The sequence below is a fragment of the Pseudonaja textilis genome, chromosome 2, assembly GCF_049901715.1.
Source record: "Pseudonaja textilis isolate UNSWEBS1 chromosome 2, rPseTex1.2, whole genome shotgun sequence".
NCBI classification, from domain to species: Eukaryota; Metazoa; Chordata; class Lepidosauria; order Squamata; family Elapidae; genus Pseudonaja; species Pseudonaja textilis.
In genome coordinates, this window is record NC_141991.1 from 21,809,486 (window position 1) to 21,826,540 (window position 17,055).

Consider the following 17,055-nt stretch of genomic DNA (forward strand, 5'->3'; position numbering starts at 1 on the left):
CACCAGTCTATTTCCAGGGTTGGCAAAATGACGTTGGAAGAGGCACGGCTGGCCCCAAGGAAGCTGTGACCCTTCAGTGTACTCTAGTGTGCTCAAAAATCATAATCCCATAAAGCATCGCTCAGGATGTCCCAAAGGTGCTTTTCCAAAAGGCAACTGGACTTTCTTTCCAGAGCTGAAGAAGCTTCTTGGATGAGAAGCGAAACGTTTTCAAGAAAGTCCAGTTGCCTTTTGGAGAAAAATCAGCTTTGGGACAATCATGACCTGAACGATTGAATCTCCATCGATGCTGTGGAGGATTGCCATGGCCTCTCACCTCCAGAGGACAACAGGAAAGCTGCTCTAGCTCCTATATTTGACTGTAGAAAAACAATTCCTCCTCCTTTAGAAATGTCAATAGGTCACATAGGTGGAAAGCTACAAGCTACTGCACACTTCTGTCTGCAAACAAACAACCTTTATTCTCCAACGCTGAACGCAACTGAGCCAAGGGCCAGCTACGATGTATTTATGTCCTCATTCCTTGGGGTTGGCTTGGTTGGATCGTGTGGGAGAAGCAAGGGGGGGGGGTTCTCATTGGTTTTCTCAAGCGATGTGATGGTGTGCACAGCTGGAGATCAAAACTCCCCCTGGAGCGGCTGCTGCAGAAAGCCAGAGGGGTCTTGAATATTTCTTTCCAAGACTTAAGCCACTCAAGTGATGGGCCAAAGAGGGTGGCATCGTTGCGGTCTTCAGATGAAGAATGAGCATGGGGGACAGGAGGGGTCTTGTTGGTGCGACCAACGGGGGGAGTGAACGGGAGGGGATAAAGCATCTCCAGGGAAGTGTGGGACTTGGAAAATACTAGCCTCAACTTTCAGATTCTGGAGGATGCCAATTAATAGGGGACAGGTTCCATTCCCCTACAATGGGACTCGGCCGTACTTTGCTGGGAAGATGGGATGGTGGTCCCAGACTCTTCCCTAGCTCTTACAACAGGGCTTGGGGCTGCCCGCTCAGTTATGATTGCTGCTGGCTCTGCCATCATTCTAGTCCTCTGTCCTTTGGTGAATGTTCAGTCCTGAGTTTGGCAGTGAGAGCCATTCCCCAAGGATTCCTCACTGCTATTAGTAGCCGAGCCTGAAGAAGACAAAGGAGGGGAGAAAAGGACAATCAAGACCAGATTGACTAGAAATCAGACGATTCCAGGGTTTCCTCTGATTCAGGAAAGGGAAGCTGCCCAGGAGGTACTTCCCGTCCTTAGTGACCAGATAACACTCCATGGTTGATAAGACTTTATTCTTGGAATGGGACTTAAGGAGACATTCTTTAGGAACAGCATCACATGAACTCAATAGCCCACTGACATACAACGAAGCTCCTACTGGCTTGAGCCCATCTTCAGAATGAGATGGCTTAGGAAGGTTTAGAAGGTCCTGAAGACCTGGTTCTTCTTCCAGCTGCTGGCCCAGTTGTCCCCCACTCTATGAGTCGTGGGCCTGGTCCCCAGCACGGTCAGCTTTAATCAGTACGTTTTGGCAGAAGAACAAGTAGGCTCAAAAGCAAAGATCAAAACATGGCACGGTTGTCACCGCTGGACGAATGACACCAAAGCTTACAAACAGAAAGAAGGGCTTTGAGGAGAAAGGCCACACAGAGACACTCGTAACCTCTCACCGTTGCTCTCCTGCATGGCTTGGCCAGGCCCCTCTTGACTGGTTCCAAGTTGTAGCTTCCTCATATGCCTCACCACAGCTGTTGCGTTGAAGGCTTGCTGAATGGGGAGGAGGGGAGAAAGGAGGAGAGAAAATGAACATGAAAAGCAAAGCAAATGTCCCCCTGCCACAGACTTTGGCAAGCGAGCAAAACTTTTGAGAGTCCATTCCTTTGGTTTCCTTCCCCATGCTGTCAAGAACATATTGATTGAGTGATCAAATTTATTTATTGAATGTATTTGTCACCCATCCTATAGCAAAAGACTCTCGGCAGCTTCCCGCATTAGCAATAGCAATAGCGCTTAGATTTATATACCGCTTTGTAATGCTTTACAGCCCTCTCTAAGTGGTTTATAGAGTCAGCATATTGTCCCCAACAATCTGGGTCCACATTTAAGGATGGAAGGCTGAATCCACCTTGAGCCGGTGGGAATCGAACTGCCAAACTGCTGGCAGCCGGCAGACAGCAGAAGTAGCCTGCAGTACTGCATTCTAACCACCGCACCACCACAGCTCTTTCAAAACCCAACAAATATCTTCCATGTTTATTTAACTGATGCTGGGAAAGACAGGAATAGGTGGAAATGTATTCAGAATAGTGACGTCCATATCATCCTTCAAGAAAAAGTATAAAAACCAAGCAAACGAAACGAGCGCTGGAATAATTAAAAAGCATCTTTTGGACCTCCTCACCTTCCATTTGCTTTTGGCAAAATTCTTTTTGATCTGCTCACTGACTGACTGATGGATGTTCTTATCTAGCGCAGTGTCTCCAGCAATCCTGAGAAGAGAGAAAGCATTTGTTCCTATTTTGCAGACACCCCACTTCCATAAAAGATAAAAAAGGGGGCAGCTATTAAAGAGAAAACAGTGGTGTCACCCAATTGATGGATAAACTCCCTCATTAGGTTATTTTATGTTGGGGTCATTTTAGCATTTATGTTTACAGAGCTTTACTTTAGGCCCGTAATGGTGAACCTATGGCACGCTTGCTGGAAGTGGCACGCGAGCCCTCACCCAGACCAGGTTTACTGCACATGAGTGCCCACCCAACAGCTGATTGTTAGGTATCTGGTGTGCATACGTGGGATGTGGGGGTACGTGGAAGGCACATGGGCATGAACAGAGATGTGTGGTACACACAGAGGGAGGTAGCTCACGGATGCGCAGAGATGCACGCCGTGCCCAGGGGATCGCATGCGCATGCATGGGAGTGTGGGGGGGACCCACACACATTGCCTTTTGGGTATTGGTATGCAAGCGCGCACTAGCGCAATTATTGGCACACCACTGCTTTAGGCCAGGGGTCACCAACCTTTTGGACCTCAGGGACCACCAAATTAATAATTTTAAATCCCAGGGACCACTAACCGGTTCTGTGGGCATGGCCTAATTTGTGGGTGTGGCTTGGTGGTCATGTGACTGGCTTGTATGTAAATATTATAAATATTTTTATAAATATCGATTTTTTTATAAAAAAAGCAGGCAGGCAGATTGAGTTGCTCACAAAATCACAGATTCATTCAGAGATCTATCTATCTGCCATCGGCTAGCTCAGTCTGTCACATAAAATTTGCTTGCAAGCAAACTCACAAAATTAACTCACAACACACCATGTATGTAAATATTGATTTTTTTATTTAAAAAAGAGCAACTTTTACCCAAAATCAGGCAAAGCAGGCAGGCAGATTGAGTTGCTCACAGAATCACAGATTCATTCATTAATCTATCTATCTGCCATCGGCTAGCTCAGTCTGTCACATAAAATTCGCTTGCTGTGAGTCTGCACTGAATAATAGAACCATCAGTCCTAAGGGACGTTCGGCTGTGCTTAAATGCAGAGCCAAAGATCTAAAGACTATCTAGAAAGCAAGAAATCCAACCATTTTCTGCTTCCTAGCTAATCTATATCTCCCGGCACAGCAGAACAGATGATAGTGGGAAAAAGGAAAAAATAGCAACTTAGCAGGCAAGTTTGCCGGGTAAGGAGTGAGTGGGTGAGGAGGGTTCCCACAGGCCATGTGAGCAGCACAGCCTTGTGTTTCTGCGCAGCCTGGATTAATTGCTTTGAGGGGGTGCTCTGGGGGTGAGATTTCTCTGCGGACCACCAACATTTTCTCATGGCCCACCAGTGGGCTGCGGCCCACCGGTTGGCGATTGCTGCTTTAGGCTATATGTTTTTTATATACAATGCCCTCAGAGTACACCAAATTATGCAACCAAGACAGAACTTCTGCAAACAAAATAACAGCAGGCAGAATTAATATAAAACTTTCATTTCCAGCTTTCAATTTCCAAACGAAATTGAGAATTCTATTATAGAAGATTTTGTCCTGATAACAAGGAAAAGATATCACAGGGAGAAAAAAATAAGTCAATCAATTCAAATTGAGCTGGAAGGGGCATTGGAGGTCTTCTAGTTCCTATTCAAACAGGAGACCCTATATAATTTGAGACAAGTGGCTGTCCACTCTTACGTTTTTTGAAGTTCTTTTTAAATGTGTTTAAACTTTTTAAAAAGTTCTTTAAAAGTTTTCAACTTCTTATAAATTTTCTTAAAAAAACGAGTGCATGGGTACTACTCCTGTTTCTTTAAAGCAAGTAACACTTTACTTTTAATTCCTTCTGTATATATTTTCATTTCCTGCCAGGTGATTGGTGGGTTTGCGAGAGCAGATTCTAAATTGGCTTTGGACAAAATAGCTATATAATCTGGCAACTGCCAGAATCTTGACATAATCACTCCTACAGGTGGTCCCTGACTTAAAAGCATTCATTTAGTGATCAAAAGTATAATGGTACTGAAAAAAGATGACCTATGATTGGTCCTCTCATTTATGACCGCCTCAGCATCCCCGAGGTTATATGATCAAAATCTGAGTACTTGGCAACCAGTATGTATTGAGGATGGCTGCAGCATTACTATGTTCATGTGATCGCTATTTGTGACCAGCAGTTGGTTAGTAACACATACTGAAGAGGCAAGAATATGTTCTTTTTAAAAGCAGCACGTTTTACTCGAGATTTGATGGTGATAAACAGAACCACAGAAGCAAAAATGTGGGCCTGGCTGGCCGGCCATGAATGAGGTCATTGGAACTATTGAATATGAAAAATTCAATATCAGAAAAATATCAAAGCTACACCAATCTGAATTAAAGTTCAAAAGCCAAGGGTGCAGAGGTGGTATTCATCTGGTTCTGAGCAGTTCTGGAGAACCGGTAGCAGACATTTTGAGAAATTCAGAGAACTGGCAAATCCCACCTCTGACTGGAGATTTTACAGTATCCTTCCCCTGCCACTCCGACCAAGCCCCACGCACAGAACCGGTAGTAAAAAAAAAATTGAATCCCACCACTGCAAGGGTGGTGCTAAACCTTACCATGGGTGTTGTAGGGCTTGCTCACAAGTGAATCGCTTCTTGGGGTCTCTCTCCATTAAATGCTGGATGAAATCTTTGGCTGGAAGCAAAAAAAAGGTGATTGAGAAGCAAACTCTGACATTACAGCTGCTGTGGAATCCATCTTTTTTTTTTTTTTAATTGGGGCATCCTGAGAAGTTATCTCTTCCTCACCTGAATCCGATATGTCATCCCAGTAGGGAGAATCAAATTCATATTCAGCCTTCAAGATCTGTTCAAACAGCTTGGTATCGTTCTCATCGTAAAATGGGGGATACCCACACAATCTGAGGTAAAAGAGGGGGGGAAACAGGCCATGCGTGACTATAAAATCTACAGGACCATATTGCAGGGAGGGAAATATAGATTGGGAAGACGAGGTGAAACGATGTGGAAGAGAAATATTTTGCATGGGAGGAGGGAGGGAGGGAGGGAGAGGGAGAGAGAGAGAGAGAGAGAGAGAGAGAGAGAGAGAGAAGGAGAGAGAGAGAGAGAGAGAGAAGGAGAGAGAGAGAGAGAGAACTGGTAATACCTGGATCGAGAAAGGAGAAGAGGAAGAGTAGGATCAAAGGCAGATACAATATTGAGCTGTTAAGCTTTCCTGTAGAGATAGTAAATACCAAATAGAGGTAGTCCTCAGCTTACAACCAATTCATTTAGTGACCTTGCAAAGTTAGAATGCCATTGAAAAAAGTGACACACTGCTGGTCCTCACACTTACGACCATCACAGCGTTGCAATGGTCATTATGATCAAAATCTGGACGCTTAGCAACCAGCATGCAAGTATGTGATGGTGGTCACATCCCAGGATAATGACAAGCCAATGGAAGAAGCCAGATTTGCTTCACAACAATGTGATTCATAACAACTGCAAAGATTTGATGAACAATGGTGGCAAAAGTCATAAAATTGGGTGCATATCATTTACTATTGACTAACTTAGCAGCAGAAGTTCTGGCCACAATTGGGATCGTAAGTCGAGGACCACCTAGGTAGCCGCAGTACAGGTCATCCTTGACTTACGACCACAATTGAATCCAAAATTTATGTTGCTAATGGAGAAATTTGTTAAGTGAGTTTTGCCCCATTTTACAACCATTCTTGTCGCACTTGTTAAGTGAATCACTGAAGTTGTTAACATTAGTAAGTAACATGGTTGTTAAGTGAATCTGGCTTCCCCATTGGTTTTGCTTGGAGATCAAGTGGCCCCAAGATACCGCAACCGTCATAAGTATGAACCAGTTGTCAAGCATCCAAATGTAAATCACGTGGTCGTATGAATGCTACAACGGTCATAAGTGTGAAAAATGACCATAAGTCACTATTTTCAGGGCCATTGTAACTTCAAATGATCACTAAATGAACTCTTGTAAATCGAAGACTACCTGTAATTCCAAATTGGTTCGTCCCATCCACCCTCAGGACAAAATAAAACAATCTCCTATTAGTGGAAGCTTTTGAAAGCAGGAGAACTGATCTGAAATACAGAGTAAGCTAGGAAAGCTGCAGCCCTCCAGATGTTGATCTGGAACACCTAGGATGAAGAGTTCTACCCTCAGCTTTCATTTAAAAATGCATGTTTCTGGGGTGAACATATAATCTGTAAGTACCAAAATATTTTCTACTACAAAATGTGCAACATCCATGTTCAGGAATTGGTCTGTTGAATTTCCAAGTCCACACCCAAAGGTGCTTTTTCAGGAGGCAACTGGACTTTTTTTTTTCTTTTGAAGACGTTTCACTTCTCATCCAGAAGCTTCTTCAGCTCTGACAGGATAGTGGGGAATGAAAGGGTTTATATTCTTTGCAGACAACTGATCATTTGCATCCTTTTAGAGCAGGGGCCTTCAAACTTGACAATTTTAAGACTTGTGGACTTCTGTGTGTTGTTTTTGTTTGATATTTTGGTTTTGTAATCAATAAAGTTTGTTTAAAAAAAAAAAGACTTGTGGACTTCAACTCCCAGAATTCCTCCTCCAATCATGCTAGCTCAGGAATTCTGGGAGCCTGAAGTCCACAAGTCTTAAACTTGCCAAGTTTGAAGACCCTTGTTTTAGAGGGTCGTTGAGGCACTTAGAGGTTTATCTGTGTCCTCGTGGTCACCTGAGTTGTGCTCCTGACTCCTGTAGTCTGTAATTTTTTTCTCTCTGGAAATCCATTCCTACTCCCACACCTTTCAAAGGGTGTTCATCCCAAATTGTATAGCCAAAAGTCTGTGGAGATTCTCAAGTCATCCAGGTCATGGTTATCCCAAAGGTGCTTTTTCAGGAGGCAACTGGACCTTCCTGTTGTTGTTTTTGAAGAAGTTTTGCTTCAAAAGAAAAATAGATGCAAATAACCAGCTGTCTGCAAGGAATATAAATCCTTTCATTCCCCACTGTCCTGTCAGAGCTGAAGAAGCTTCTTGGATGGGAAGCGAAAGGTCTTGAAAAGAAAAGAAAAGAAAAGAAAAGAAAAGAAAAGAAAAGAAAAGAAAAGAAAAGAAAAGAAAAGAAAAGAAAAGAAAAGAAAAGAAAAGAAAAGAAAAGAAAAGAAAAGAAAGCCCAGTTGCGTCTTGAAAAAGCACCTTTGAGACAACCGTGACCTGGATGACTGAGAATCTCTACAGACTTTTCCAAGTCCAGAGCCACTCTGGGTTTGGGTAATATATTGGATGTTGAACTAGGACATTTCAAAGTCCCTGTACTTTATGCAAGCAATGGATTAACCAGTGCTTTTTCAGTTAATGCTATTTCTACGCCTTCACCCCTGAGACTATACTATATCCAATTTTTACATTGATCTGCATAATAATATATACTGTATTGGCAAATTCGTTTTCCCTCAACACACACTTTCCCAACTTACTCTATTACCATTTTTTGTGAACCAAAAACAATCAGAAAGTGCAAAAAGCAACCCCGGAGAGAGATTATCATCTCTGTGGCAAAACATAGAAAGAATGTGATTAATCCCTAGATAGAAAGGGGTGAAAGCAACAAGACAGGACCATGTCATGATCAAAGGGAGTGGAATTTTCTGTCCTCCAAATGACAAAAGGGGAATCATATAAAATTAAAAGCCATACGCAAAAGAATAACAATGGACCAGTGAAGCAGCTAGGCAAATGCCAAATATATCCTGGAAGACAAAGGGGCAGGATTATGTTTGTAAATCGTTAAATACAACTAGACAGAGATGTATTTAGAAGCAACAGGAAGCATTTATCAGTCCTCCCTATCTTCCTGTTTATCCTCCCCACCCCACCCCAATTCCACTTGATACATACAAGATATAGGCAATGACTCCAATAGACCAGCAGTCCACAGCCTTGCTGTAAGGCTTCTGTGCCAAGACTTCGGGAGCTGGGCCACATCGGGAAGGAGCAACAGGAAAGAAAAAAATGCAACTATTAGAGACTGAAATGTGTTGCTATGTCCGCTAGCACTTATTGGCTAATATATTCTTACATTAGGGAGTACCTTCAGAGCAGGGGTGGGCTTCAAAAATTTTAGCAACCCGTTCTCTGAGGTTGCTGGGTAGGCGTGGCCATGGTGGGTGTGGCCTAGTCGGCCTCCTGAACCATGATGAGGGGGGCGTTTTCACCCTCCCCGGGCTCTGAAGACTTTCCTCGAGCCTCCAGGAGAGCGAAAACGGCCTCCCCAGGCCCCAGAGGCCCTCTGGAAGCTAGAAATGGGCCCATTTTCCGGCCTTCCTGAACTTTCCCAGGAGGCCCATTTATCACCCTCCCCAAGCGGGCCCTACATTTACCTGGGATCCAAAACGGGCCACGTGGAGACTTCTGGAAGGGCAGGGGTGGGGTGGGCGGGGCCAGCCAGTCATTGCAATTACCGGTTTGGTGAACCAGGTGTAAAATTAGCATCTGGTTCACCCGAACCGGTGCAAACTGGTAGCAGCCCACCCCTGCTTCTCAGGAGGTAGAAGGCCTTCGGATACTGGGTTCCATTAGACCCAGTCAACAGACCCACTATTTAGCAATGATAATCCAACAGCATCTCGAAAGCCACAGATGGCCTGATCCAGTTCTGAAAGTTGCTATGTCATTAATTGAGCTAGTGATCAAAAGTCTATTAAACCTTCCATCTTCCTCCAGGATAATTCTCAGTTCTGGCTCAGAACAGTTGTTCAGTCCTTTTTCCTTCACCAAATATGGAGGTCATTTGAAGGTCTCATGCCTCCAAATCCGACCCCATCTCAGGTCCAACATACCTACAGGTATCTGGTTAAGGTATGCTGAAGTGAAATTTTCAGTCAAATGACATTTAAAGCTTTAAAAGTTTAACACAGTGCAATAGAAGAAATGCCATTTTATTTGGCAGTTCCTGTCCCAAAGAACCGACTCCTGTCACAGGATTACTCAAAATGAATTCTCTTTAGAGGAGAAATCTCTCCTTGGTAGCTTCCTTCCTGACCCTTTCTTCTGAAGCGACTGCTGTCTCTGCCCACCTCCTACTCAATGGCATGGCTGTGGAAATCCTGAATTAGCCCTTTGTTTATCAATTACTCTTCCTGAGGAAAACCTTTCGTGAAAGATTGAATGCTTTAATTTACTTGGACCCCAGAGAGAGAGAAAAACCGACCAAATCCTTCCTATTTGGAATGGAAATGATCCAAAATGAGACAATTTAGAAACGGCAAATACCATTACAAGTCTCTTTGAAAGGAAGGAGCAAAGGAGAAAGATACTAATTATAAGGATGGAAGTGCTTAGACAGAGAATGGAGTATAAAAACCAGAAAAAGAATTCCTGTTAAGGCAAAAAAAAAAAAAAGCCTCTGCTTTATATCAATCAATCAGAATAGAGCTGGAAGGGACTTTGAAGGACTTTTAGTCCAACCCCCTACACCAGATCCTACACCAGTTCAGACAGATCTTATACCAGTCTTTTCTTAAAAACCTCCAATGTTGGAACACTCCCAACGTCCGAAGGCAAGCTGTTCTACTGGTTAATTGTTCTCACTGGGTAGGAAGTTTCTCCTGAATTCCAGAAGAAAATTCTCCTTGATTAGTTTCCTGCGCATTTGTTTTATTGTCCATCTAAATTAGATTATTGGTTGGTGTTAAGAATAACATAGGTTACCTAACGTAGTTTGAGTAAAATAATATATATAAACTATGATAGTAAGTTTAAGTGTGTGTCACTTTAAACTGCAAAGCATGTAATTTGGGTGCGGTGTGAAACCGCCATAAGAGGGAGCAAGAGAACCTGACAATTGCTGACGATTCCTGACGATTGACTGGTTTGATGAATTGATGGTTTGTTAACTGCGCGTTTCCCTACTGCTGAGTTGCTGAAGGAAGAGAGGAGTTTTTGACTTCTTCATATCTCTACTGCGAGGAGATATATTACTGGACTGATATTTGTAAGTTTACTGACCTCTCTTTTTCGACACTGGAATTTGCCACTGAATAATCCCTGGATGGACTGAATTAGTGAATGATATATGGACTGTTTGACTATGCTAAAACTCTTACTGGAATAAACTATTTAACTAGCACTGTGTATCTGTTTTACTGAGTGTAAGCTACAAAAATGTTTATCTCACATATTTTGCCTGACTGCCTGACTGCCGTGCAGATTCTGCTAGGGTATATCCCTAACAGTTGGGTCATCAACTTCTTTCACCAGTCCATAATGATGAGCAATATAATAGTATTTTGAGTTTTGGGGGAATGTTGTGGTCAGTTTGTATCCTTAACACATCTTCACTATTTCCTCTGCCCATGTTATAGGTAGTAATGTACCTTGATGGATATTCCTACACAATCCCTAGAACAGAGGTATCAAACTCAAAGCCCACAGGCTGGGTGCGGCCTGCAATGTAGTCAGATCCAGGCGTGGGGCCCTCCTGGTCTACCCAATGCGAAGAAGAAAGATCAGGCCAGCCTGGCTTCGGCCTGGTCTACCCAGTGTGAAGAGGAAACATGCCACCCAGTCGGCCATACACACACACACACCCGAGGTCAACCACAGCCCTGATGCAGCCCTCAATGAAAGTGATGTCAGTTAATCCCATTTAAATCATGAGTCTCGAGCCAAGCTTCCAAAAGTTAAAAAGGAGTTATTGGGAGTTAAACTGTCCGTCACTGCCTGGGTGTATCGTAATTCATATCCTCCAATGAGACACATCCATAGCCAAGAGTCATCAATCATGCTCTCCAGTTAGAATTTTGCGTGGCAGAAACTTCAGTCACCTAGTTACTATCTTTGAAAAAATTTATGGAATGCAGTGTTGGTTTGCAAGCTGCTGCACTGCTCCCCCCTCCCTTTCTGTTGGCAACTCTAAAAAGACCATAGAAATATTTTATGAGTTGACATTTGAGTTTGACACCCCTGCCTTAGAAGCTGAACTGAAGGAAACTGTTATCTCTTAAGATCCATAAGACTGATTATTACTTTGGCTTTTTGCTCTCACCCACTCCCCAAATATTTGTATTATTTCATGGCCCTTGCTACTCACCCACATAGCCAGGGGTCCCACAGGCTGTGGACATGACACTGCCGGAGCCTTCGATCTTTGACAGTCCAAAGTCACTAATCATGATCTTGGAGTCCTCATCCAGGCTGTAATACAGCAGGTTCTCAGGCTGAAGGAAGCAAGAAGGCAGAATTGGGAGGATTGAACATCTTTATCAAACTGCAGAACACGTTCAGAACAAATCCATGCAAACAGACCATCGTAGACTATTAAAACAAATGCATTACATTTTAAAAAAAACTAAGAATACCTGCCTGACAAAATACAATAACAGAAATAATCCTGAACAAAACAAGTTTATATGGAAAATAAGTTCTTCAAATAAAGTTAAAATCAATTTAAAAAAAACAAAACCCTGAGCCCAGTTTCCTAAAGCTGGCTTTAAAAGATAAGCATCGTTTTTCAAAGGAACTAAAGATGGAGTTCAAAGAAAGGAAGCAGGCTGGGATCCCATTCCTCTAAACAGTGCCAAGAGGAAACAGAAATAAGGGCAGAATTTATCAAAGGGATGGTACCGGGGAACATACGTGTAAACATACACACCCTAAATATACAACTAAAAGCTTCTAAAATCAACAGTGGTATCAGTCCTGGTAAATAACAGTTGGCAAGCGAGTTGCAGCCTCAGGCAGGAGGAGACCCACACACACACACACACACACACACACACACACGCACACACTCTTATGCATTCATCCACGAGTAGCAGCAGTAGAGTCGCCATTTAATCTTCAGCTGGTTACCCCACAGACAGCATCAGTGCTGTCCCAACAAGCTTCATGCTTCACATACATTGAAACAGATGTTCCAAGCAGCAGACTGGGAAGGCAGCAGGTGGGAACAGAAAACATCTGCAGACCCCTCACATTTTGGACATAAACTGTTTCAATTTCTCCCCTCAAGACACCGCTAAAGAGCATGCCAAAACAACTAGACGTATCGACAGTTTCTTCCCCCATGTCGTCACTCTGCTAAACATCTAACTCCCCCAAGGACTGTCTGAAGTCCAAAGACATTTACCCGTGTAGTAGGCTGTATTGCGATTATCCTTGTCATTTTCTCATCTTTCCCATCTTTTCATCTTTCTCACCTCTCGTCTTTCCTATTACCTTCTCCTATTGGTATATTATGATTTATCAATTGTTGTTTGTATCTTACGATTTAGGATTGTATCTTATGATTTATGATCTATGACTTATTGCTTTGTTGCTGTTTGGATGTACACTGAGAGTTTATGCACCTGGAGACAAATTCCTTGTATGTCCAACCACACCTGGCCAATGAAGAATTCTGCTCTGCTGTGCTCTGCTGTGCTCCGCTCTATTCTATTCTATTCTATTCTATTCTATTCTATTCTATTCTATTCTATTCTATTCCATTCCATTCCATTCTTTCCCTATTCTATTGTATTCTTTCCCTGTTCTATTCTATTCTATTCTATTCTATTCTATTCTATTCTATTCTATTCTATTCTATTCTATTCTATTCTATTTCTACTCTACTCTACTCTACTCTACTCTATTCTACTCTATTCTACTTTACTCTACTCTACTCTACTCTACTCTACTCTATTCTACTCTACTCAGCTGGTTACCCCATAGGCAGCAGCAATGCCATTCCAGCAAGCTACATGCTTCACACACATTGAAACGGCTGTTCCAAGCGGCAGACTGGGAAAGAAGCTGGTGGGAACGAGACACTAGAAATTCTTAGCTCATCTCTGCATTCCCATCTGCTTTTTTGCTGTCATTGTTGCTTTACAATCCACACTTCTTTTCTTCTTCTCCCTCTCCCCTCTCTGCCTTCTGGACAACCATTTGACTGGGATGGTATAAGCCGTCTCCTGCCTTGAGCAGGGGTTTGGACTAGAAGGCCTCTGAGGTCCCTTCCAGCCCTAGGTATCAGTGTTCCAAGTAATGCACCCATTGAAATCAGAACTCTGAGGGAGGCAAATTTCTCAAAGGACAAGTTTATTGGATACACCATATCGGCACAGCTGGTGAAAACCAACTCTGAGAGTTCCTGAGGTTTTCACCTCATTAAAAGAAGAACACTTCCGCCTCCCGCACTGTCATCAGTCACATTGTTCAATGAATATAGCCGGCAGGCTCCGCTCCTCCTTCCCCAGCCACCTGTTACGATGACCTTGGTTCCCACAGGAAAACTTTTTATTTTGACTATGAGCTGGGCTATATCTACTTCACCCCTCCCCTCCTTCGTGGCAACTGTGAGGCAGACTTCGTGGCAACTGTGAGGCAGCACAAGATGGCGTCAGCCAGGTTCACTTCAGAGTTGACCCTAGGATTCCATGTTCTAGGAGTCCCCCGTTTGCTCCCCAACCTAGTCTACCACTGAGGGTGTCTCTTTCATTTTGCCTAAATGGTAGAGATAGCCCTGTAATCAGAGGACCGGCACAGGCTACATTTACATCTTGGTAGACATACAGTACTTTCCTGGGGGAAAGACTATCTTCTCCTGTGACAACTGGACTGACCCAGCCATTAGGCAGGAAGGGACAATTGCCTCAGGCATAGAGGTGAGGGATGGATGGGGGAATAAACAAAACTGCATACGGCGGCATCTGGTCAGTCTTGCAATGGTTACCTGCAACCTCCCAGAAGCATGGAGGACACTGTTCTTTCACCAGCGTGAAGGAAGAAGTGAAGGCCCATTTGCTCACTGTTATAAGTTCGAATGAAATTTTGTTTCTTTCCCTAAGCATCAGAGTACATCTTGGCTGATCCCATTTGGCAATAAGTGGCCACCAAGAAATATTGGCTGTATTAGTTCATTTGAGATATTAGTGGGTAAAAGGACAAGCCCAACCCGTTATGTAAACTGCATGCACCTGTAGAGGGTGACAACCTGCTTTCTCGTTCCCACAGCTGCCCATCCCCCTGTGTGGCAGACCCAAATCTGAATCAAGATGGATCCGGGGCTAACACGCTGCATAAGGATCCTATAGAAAACATGCAGAGGTTCCCATTTTTTAAAAAAAGATAGAAAAAGATTAAAATCTGAAAATCTTTGCCCTGGTTCCCCTTTTCTCCTATTCCACCATTTCTGTCTTTTGCAGTGCATGCAATCTTGTCACGAGGACTAGAGTTGCAGTTCAGAGAAAGAGAACTGAAACCTTTTATTTGAAATCTCTTGCAAGTTCCACGAGAAAGATTAACATACCACACTGGAAAGTTAACTCGCTTGCTACCAAAGTTTACAGAATGTATAGAAACTATATGTGAGGCGGAGAATCTAAGGCAAGGGTCTTCAAACTTGGCAAGTTTAAGACTTGTGGACTTCAATTCCCAGAATTCCCCAGCCAATTCTGGGAGTTGAAGTCCGCAGGGCTTAAAGTTGCCAAGGTTGGAGATCCCTGGACTAGACTGTATCAGATAAGCAGCAGCTACTGTATGCCTATAGAAGGAGTAGGAGAGTGGCAAACATCTTGGAAGGGCCCCACCCTACTTTATGATGCATTTCAGTTTTAATGCCCTTTTCAACTGAACAATATCGTTTTTCTTGGTCTTGTAATCAGTTTTTATGTCCGTGGTTTTTTTTTTTATATGTATATCATCTTGAACATCTATTGGCTGGAAAGACATTTAACAAAGATAGATTCCAAGGTCCAGATAGAGAACAGAGCTGTCATTTCAGGTTATTCTCTCTCTCCCCTTCCCTCTCTCCTTCTCTCTCCTCTCTCTCTCTCTCCACCCCCCCCCCATTTCTTGTCCTGCCCTCTGGTGTTTGGAAAATAAATTGAGCCCCTCCTCTTTGTGGCACCTCTCAAATACTGGAATAATGTTATCATGTCACTCCTAGTCCTTCTTTTATCCAGACTAGCCAAACCCAATTCCTGCAACCATTCTTCATATGTCTTAGTCTCCAGGCCTTTAATCATCTTAGCTGCTTGCTCTTCTCTGTATTTTTCTCCAAAGTCTCTACATCAGTTTATAATATGGTGACCAAAACTGGATTCGGTATTGTATGTGTGGTCTTACTAAGGTTTATAAAGCAGTACTAATATTTCATGTGATTTTCATTCTAAGCCTCTGTTTATGCAACCAAGGATTGCATTAACTTTTTTGGCTGCTGCCACACATTCCTGGCTCATATTTAAGTGATCGTCCACTAGGATTCCAAGATCCCTCTCACAGATCCCTTTGCGAGACCAATCACCATGTCATCTTCTTTCCTACAGATTTCTTCCTACAGATGTAATATTTATGGATAACTGCATCTAATCAGATTAGAATTAGCATGCCCACACTTAACAAATTAAAACTAATTAAAACCTAAGACAAATCTGAAGGTTTTTCAGGTTGGAAGGATTTATATTCCTTACAGTCCTCTGGTCGTTAGTGCTAAAGGATATGATCAGAGGTAGTAATCAGCAGGTTCTGACCAGTTCTGGAGAACCGGTAGTGGAAATTTTGATAGTGACTGGCCCTGCCCCCATCTATTCTCTGCCTCCCGAGTCCCAGCTGATCAGCTGGGTCTTCTTTTGTTGAACTGTACAGGAGAACGGAGCTGGAAAGCAGGTTAGTGGGGTAAGGAGGAAATGGAGAATTTACAGTATCCTTCCCCTATCATGCCCACCAAGCCATGCCCACAGAACTGGTGGTAACAATTTTTGAATCCCAGAACTGGACCAGATGTCATAATGCTAATGACCAGAGGACTGCAAAGAACATAAATCCTTCCATTCTCCAACATTCAGTCTGAACTGAAGAAGCTTCTTGGATGAGAAGTGAAACATCTTCAAGTAAAAACAAAAAAAATCCCGTTTGAAAAATCACCTTTGGGGCCATCATGACTTGGAAGACTGAGAATCTTCATAGACAGTTGCAGGGCTTGTGGTTAGTTCATCCCTCAGTAAATAGCTTGTCAGGACACGTCTTAATGGAAGGAGGACTACAACATGCAGATACGCCTGGCCAAGTTCACCAACCCACCTTGAGGTCACGGTGTACAATGCCCATGTCATGCAGGTATTTAACGGCATCAAGGATTTGGCGGATCAGTTTGCTGGCGTCTCGCTCTGTGTAAAATCCCTTCTCCACTATCCTGTCAAAAAGTTCCCCTCCAGAAACCCTGCCAGAGAAGAGACAGAATACAAGTAAGATCCATGAAGAAAAGATCTTTGTGAGTCTCCAACATGAATTAGATTTGTGATAGCAAACCTTTCGGGCTTGGCATATCAAAAATGCAGAAAATGCCTCACTTCACTCTGCTGATGTATCAGCCAACGAAAGGAGAAGCAATTCTTTACATATCAAATCAAATGTGGTGACTGAATTATGTAAAAAAGGTCAAATAATAAAAATGAAATGAAACAAACCATTTTCAGAGTTGTAATTTTGAGAATAGCTCTTGTCAAGAATTGATGAATGTTGGCATGGTACTCAAAACCTTGTGGCATGTCACCTTTGACACATGTGTCATAGGTTCACCGTCACTGAATTAGGTCCACCACAAGATTC

General features: G+C 43.0%; 1 protein-coding gene across 4 annotated transcripts in view; it reads right to left on the reverse strand.

The window, feature by feature from the left end:
* Window positions 1–435: 435 nt before the first annotated feature.
* Window positions 436–17,055, reverse strand: part of CAMK1 (calcium/calmodulin dependent protein kinase I) — a 45,304-nt gene continuing 28,684 nt past the window's right edge. For all 4 annotated transcript variants that reach the window (XM_087923481.1, XM_087923482.1, XM_087923484.1 and 1 more), the window contains exons 5-12: window positions 16,528–16,666; window positions 11,558–11,684; window positions 8,365–8,440; window positions 5,269–5,381; window positions 5,077–5,155; window positions 2,388–2,475; window positions 1,657–1,753; window positions 436–1,119 (exon numbers count right to left, since the gene is read on the reverse strand). In XM_087923481.1, coding sequence (XP_087779607.1) covers window positions 1,055–1,119; window positions 1,657–1,753; window positions 2,388–2,475; window positions 5,077–5,155; window positions 5,269–5,381; window positions 8,365–8,440; window positions 11,558–11,684; window positions 16,528–16,666 — 784 coding nt within the window. In that variant the 3' untranslated portion in view covers window positions 436–1,054. The remainder of the gene's footprint in view (window positions 1,120–1,656; window positions 1,754–2,387; window positions 2,476–5,076; window positions 5,156–5,268; window positions 5,382–8,364; window positions 8,441–11,557; window positions 11,685–16,527; window positions 16,667–17,055) is intronic.